Source organism: Pituophis catenifer, unplaced genomic scaffold (assembly GCF_029215685.1).
Source record: "Pituophis catenifer annectens isolate HBS135680 unplaced genomic scaffold, rPitCat1.0.hap2 SCAF_2, whole genome shotgun sequence".
NCBI lineage: Eukaryota > Metazoa > Chordata > Lepidosauria > Squamata > Colubridae > Pituophis > Pituophis catenifer.
The window spans coordinates 120269633-120276117 of NW_027256882.1; the positions used below are offsets into that span (position 1 = coordinate 120269633).

At 37.5% G+C, this 6485-nt stretch overlaps 1 protein-coding gene across 1 annotated transcript; it reads right to left on the minus strand.

The window, feature by feature from the left end:
- Nucleotides 1–282: 282 nt before the first annotated feature.
- Nucleotides 283–6254, minus strand: FABP6 (fatty acid binding protein 6). Its single transcript, XM_070934328.1, has 4 exons — nt 6188–6254; nt 5342–5517; nt 1767–1856; nt 283–370 (listed from the first exon to the last, which is right to left on the minus strand). Exons 1-4 carry the CDS (start codon nt 6252–6254, stop codon nt 317–319), a joined length of 387 nt encoding a protein of 128 aa, XP_070790429.1. The 3' UTR covers nt 283–316.
- Nucleotides 6255–6485: the final 231 nt, after the last annotated feature.

Here is a 6485-nt window from a genome sequence, read left to right on the forward strand (position 1 = left end):
CAGAGCCTTTTAAAAGCATTTTTTTCTACAACCTCTTCGGCTGAAGAGGTTGTAGAAAAAATGCTTTTAAAAGTTAAAAAGAAAAAAAGTTGGCCATGCCCACCCAGTCACATTACCCCACCACCATAAGCCACGCCCACAGAACTGGTAGTAACAAATTTTACATTCCACCACTGACACATAGGAATAATAAAAGATGTCTTTTATTTGTTTGCAAAGCAAAAAGCAGACTTAGAGGAAGATTTATCACTTTATATAACTTTGTTCATTTTCCAATATGGCTAAGGACTGGATTATTTCTTCTCCAAGTAATCTCTTATGACAGCTTCTTACTGATTCTTTTGAAGGTTATATCACCAACTGTAGAAACCTTAAAGAATTAATAAATTCATTTCGTTAAATAAATTGAAGTACTTTTTGTTGAATCCATTGAGGAATATCTATATATCTACTATATATATTTAAGCTGTCCTGAGTCACTGAGAATGATTTGGGTGGCCATATACATTTTCATAAATAAATCTATATCTAGTACCATGTTTGCATCCTGACATATACAGCTGAAAGCTTTCTTCTTCTGAAATTCTTAATGATCTAAAAATTCTGCATTAGATCTTTATAGCTGAGCAAATTCATCCTCAAGGCATTTTAGAACAGCCAGTTTCAAAATTCTCCATTGCTGCATCTTAATTCATACAGGTATTCTTATTTCCTGGAACTTCTGGTTATAAAAAGAGGATTTGTAGAAATCCAGACCAAAACTTGATAAAGCTTAACAAACTCTTGATAAGTCAGTTGTTTTTACCCCTGCTCATAGCAGACAATAGTTTTTTTAATATTTTATTTATTCATATGTTGAATTTTCATATTTTTATTTTCAGCAGGTGATAGACTATTTTGGCGACACTAGATACATGGAAGGAGGCTATCAAAATCACATTTTTAAAAGAATGTGCCTACAAAGCATGGACTTTAGTCCTCCTTACTCACCCCTTGTTCTTTGATTTACTGATCCATTTACTGCAACTATAAAGAAAAGTAATGGTTTCCCTTGTCCAGTCATGTCCGATTCTAGGGGGCAATGCTCATCTCCATTTCTTAGCCAAGGAAGTCAGCATTGTCTGAAGACATTTCTGTGGTCGTGTGGCCAGCATGACTAATACACCAAGGCTCACAGAATGCTGTTACCTTCCCCCCGAAGTGGTATCTATTTATCTACTCGCATTTATATCTTTTCATACTGCTAGATGGGCAGGATCTGGGACACGTAACAGGAGCTCACTCTGTCATGCAGCATTTGGGTCTCGAACCTGGGCTGTTTTCCAACTGACAAACTCAGTGTCTTTAACTGCTGAGCCACCGCGATCCCACTGCAAATATATTGGAGCCAATTGTCTAGAGTAGTGCATTGCTTCAGATTTAAACTCAAAAAAGTTCTTCAGCACTAAGAACAACGTACCAGAGTTTAACTCTAATCTAAAGGACTCTTTTCCTGGGAGGGATGTGGAGAGGGCAGCTGCAAAGGGCAGCCAGAATTCCCTGGTAAAGATGCAGCTGCTTTGAGGAATTGAAAAGAGATGCTCACATCCCTGCAAAAAGGAACTTTTTTAAAATCTTGGAATCAGCAGTGCTGTACAGTCCTATTACTCTTGCTCCTTTCAGCGTCATTAATATATATTGAGTTAGTTTTTCATGTTAACATATTTCTGCCCAGTCTTTTTGACATCACACGTTCCAACTTCAAAGAGTTATTTTCCAAGATTTACCTCAATAAGTTTATCCCCAGCGATTTCTGCAGTATAGTGGTAGTTTGGGAAGTCAGCAGTCATTTTGCCATTTTCTTTTCTAACTATTGCCTGAAACAGATTGGCATGCGTTAGTTGCTTTGTTGGCTGAAGTTCATTCAATAGCATTTAGATGGAAGTCTTCTTGGGTAGGATGAATCTTCCCTGGGATTGAAAATAGTTTTGATTGCAAGTATACCTGAGAACAACTCTAAATAATAGCTAGAAATAACCTAGTAAGCACTTAGCACACTTAGTTCAGGCAGTTGCTGGATCTTATTTTAGCAACCATGTTCATGTACCAAAAACAAAAATAAAATCCTACCGCATGAATACATAAGCAGAGATGAGTGGTAGAAGGTTGCTTCTTCTATCTTAAAAGGTGGGGGGGATATTAGCTGAGTATAACTAAATAAAATTTAAAGCAGGATCTGAAGTTTTTCCATTGATTTTAGGCAGAGCATCAACCCTGTTTGTTAGTCTCATTTTCTGGAACTAAGGAGATGTAAGAAGGGCTGGATTTTTAAATTACTGATATATTTATTAGTTGTTTGTTATATTTATCCAAACCTACTCTTAAGAGTTAATCTGTATAGGGCTAGTCCTCGACCTACAACCACTTTCTGTTGTTAAGTTAGACGTTTGTTAAGTGAGTGTTGTCCTTTTTTACGACCTTTCTTGCCATAGTTGTAAGGTGAATTGATAAGGCAGTCGATAAGTTAGCAACCTGGTTGTTAAGTGAATCCGGCTTTCCCATTGATTTTGCTTGTCAGAAGGCCACAAAAGGGGGTCCCACGATCCTAGGACACAGCAATGATCATAAATCTGAACCAGTTGCCAAGCATCTGAATTTGGATCACATGATCATGGCAACGCTGCAAAGTCATAATTGTGAAAACAGTCATAAGTCACTTTTTTCTGTGCGGTTGTAACTTTGAACGGTCACTAAATGACCGTTCACTAAATGAACTGTTGTAAGTCAAGGACTACAAGAGCAGTGATGGTTAACCTTTTCGGCACTGAGTGCCAAAACTGGAGCACATGCACACATGTGCCAGAGCACCAGAACCCGGAAGAGAGCAGCTGGCATTGGTGTGCGTGCCCACAGAGAGGGCTCTGCATGCCACCTCTGGCACGTGTGCCATAGGTTCACCATCACAGGTATAGAGCCTCAATTTTTTTCCTACAATGTATTATAACTGCTTATGTCCTAGAATATTTGGTCACAAAAAGGTTCCTTGGAAGTCCAGACTAAGAATTTATAAGAATCTTTATAGCCTTATAAAATGGGTTGAGGAACAACGACTGGCCCAAATTCACTAAGTTAGTTTCTATGACTGAGGATGGACTTGTGCATTTCGGTCTACACGTTCCTTCTCCAACACCATACCTCCTGATTTTTTTGGGAAAAGATTACAAGTATCTCAGAATAGTGAGGTGGTGATCAATGAAGCTACCTTTCTCCTCTTCGTTGCCTCTTTTATTGGAGACAGGTGCTACATGAGCTGGAACTTGAAGAAAAATGAACAGAGACGCCACTATTCTCTCTATTTCGAAAGCTATCATTTTGAAGAGAAAAAAACAAAGCTATTCAAAATTAAATGTATGATTTTCATATTTTTTGTATTCAGTATTTTTTCAGTATGTAGAAATACTGTATATAATACGTTCAACCTTTAGGTTTGATATCTGCTAACTTTATCCCAGCTTTTTTTCTTATTTTACTCATCTGCTAACTTTGTTTTGACTTACTTAACTTTCACATCTGCTACATTTATTCCAACTGTTATCACTTTTATAAAATAGCAGGAAGTTGTTTCCAAGTCACTGGTGTTTTCTAGGTTCTTCCATTGTATTTCTAGATTTATCTAAATTTGTAGATTTCTACAGGTAATGCTAACTTCTGCAATTGGATAAAAGGTAGGAAGGATATAGATTCAGATAGGATGACTTCAAGAGGCACATAATAATTTGTTGCTTATCATTCAAGCCCTTCTATTTTCTCAAGGTCATATTGATCCTTTTTCCTCCTAGCAAACTATAGGAAATCAATTATTTCACCCAATGCTGGGGAAAGGTGTGAGAAGTATAACCTTGCTTTCTATTACTGATTTTACCAGTCTCTAGCATGATGTGGAAAGCAATCTCTGTTAGCCATCCATTAACCTTCTTGCAAATTATGGTTTCCCCTGTAAGAAATAAACCACATTAAATAAGGAATCATGGAAAAGGTTGGTCAGTCATGTTGCCTTCCTCCTAGTTCTCCTACTCATAATTGGTTTTCTACTGGGGGAAGCACAGATCTGGTCCCCAGTGTAGGGCGGTCAGTAGCTTTACTTTCTGCAACCAGGGATTGTATACAGGTTGTTAATTATCTATATCTGAGGCAAACCTATGAGCACCCTAATCCAACCAAATGCTATATTCACTCTTGCTTTCAGACAGATGTTTGACCACTGCTGGAAAGAACAAATGAAAATTAATTATGTAAACTGGATTGGATTTAATGATAGCCATACAAATCACTGGCATTGGACCTCCAAAAATTCAATTTGTTTCATACAGACTACACTGAGTACAGTATAAATAAATCTGGATCCAACCAGTGTGTTAAAGAAACAGAAATGTTGTTCCAAAGCTGCAGCTACTCTGAATCTTTCCATAGCGCAAATATATCCTAGCAACCTCTTTTTTCTGACATGATTTCATAATATCCTTCATCTCACTCCAATCTTATTTCCATAGCAACTTAAAGCCATCTATGCTGTTCCAGAGTTAAAGTAGTATTTTTCCCCTTTAAGTAGGCAACAAGCTGGAGTAATTTGCCATGGGTACAATCTAATACAATTCATGTTAGTGTCACAGTCAAGCAGTAGTGTGCTGGAGCTGGCACGTAAAAACTGATTGTTGCATTTTCTTGTATTTTGCAAGCTGGTTGAGAGCAGAGCTGACGCACCTTGCCAATCACCAGTTTGTTAGCTAGCAGGGAAGCGGTAAAGGACCCTGCAGACCCAGTTGTTCTACATTTATTGGCACATCATTACATTCAGCTGATATATGAGAATGAGACCATTGTGGCATCTATAGACCACTTCAGATGTCTGCAGGCATGCCCCATCCCTTCAATGCATGGGTACTGGTTTCCACCAGGACCACTTGTCTTTGGACAACCAAATTCACTAATCTCTATTCTTAGAGTACCCTATACCTATACAGGCTGCCCCATTTCCTGGCATGTGCCTATGATAAAATATGGAGTGGCAGTGAGGCTGCCAAAGTTGTACCAATATATTTTTCTGCTGGGCGAAGGATCTGCAGATAGCATTTTTATCAAGGCCAAGAGAAATAACTTTCTGTTAGTAGGGTCTGAAGTAATTAGGATGGGTGGATGGGTAAAAAAAGATAATTCAAATGCACATGATACCAAATATGGAACCCTAACAATTATTGTTCATGTTTAAAAGTTCATAAACACTTAAGATCAGGATCAGGAACATCAAGGAACAGGGCAATCCAAATCTGCAAGATGGAAGTCATGGTGCCAAACAATTGTTTACCTTGAATTTTTTGCCTCCTACTGTCTCCATTTCTGATTCCTTGCCAATAACGAACGTATTAGTCAAGGTATGCCCTCCTGGATAAATCTGAGACCAAGTGAATTCATCATTATTCTGTACTATTTCAGTAATGATCTTGAAATTTCTTCCTTTTTCAATTGAATCTTGAGGAAGACCTAAGAGAGAGGGAATAAGAATCAGTTGTTAATCAACACTGCACCTGTTAATTGTTTATCAGGGTCCATAAAAGTGCTGCTGTTTAATTGCTTTCTTTTTTCCCTAGAACATTCCGGGGGGGGGGGGGGTTATATTGAATTTACATTTATCTTGAATTCATATTTATAGATAGTAATGAAAAGTCACCTTTCTTATATGGGAAGTTTATCCCTAAAAGTATTATTTTTGGTAGAGCGAACTTTACATTTCATGATTATAAATGTATAAAAAAGGAACTGTCCGATCAGTAGCCACAATACCTATCTCCAGCCTTTCCAGCCTGCTGATAAAAGCTTTCTCATAACTCAGTCTAATTTATCTGAAAAGGAAGATGGTGCAAATTTTTGAATTATAAAAATTTTAATTATAAAAACAAAAACTGTCAGAAAAAATCCTACAGACACTATGGAATTCTATTGCACTGATGTACATTTTGTCCTCATCCAACACCAACACCCCCCAAAAAAACCATATCATTAAAATCCTGAAAGCTTGCACACTATTTTACTAACTAGACAAAGTTAATGCAAAGATAATACTTTTCTCTTGAAATGCACAGGGCAAGAACTCTCTTTATCTAGCCAAAGAAACATCTAATTTATGAAAGAGGAAAAAAATGTACATACGCACCTAGGCGCTTCATAAAGTTGTCATAGTTTTCTTCATTTTCCATTTCATATTTTCCAGTGAAACCCATCTTCTGTGGGATGGCAATGAAAAACTTGTAGATGAAAGTCTTGATGAGGAGGATTCTGACTTGGCTCAGGAATGGAACGCTCCAGTTTATATAAGGCTTTCTTAGTTCAGATTACTCACCTGAGCAACCCACAGCTGTCCTCATAGAGTTGTAAAAGGAAGTTAACTCTTTTAATGACTGGAGTGTAAATTAGCAAGAATCACTAACCCTGGTGTTATTGACCTTGTAAAA

What these genes read in the sequence shown, in the direction of transcription:
- FABP6 (XM_070934328.1), bottom strand. Translation starts at nt 6,254, where the DNA reads ATGGGTTTCACTGGAAAATATGAAATGGAAAATGAAGAAAACTATGAC. An exon ending in CAACTTTATGAAGCGCCTAG is followed by an intron (nt 5,518 to 6,187) that starts GTGCGTATGTAC and finishes CCTCTCTCTTAG; the next exon opens with GTCTTCCTCAAGATTCAATT. An exon ending in CTGGGGATAAACTTATTGAG is followed by an intron (nt 371 to 1,766) that starts GTAAATCTTGGA and finishes TAATTCTTTAAG; the next exon opens with GTTTCTACAGTTGGTGATAT.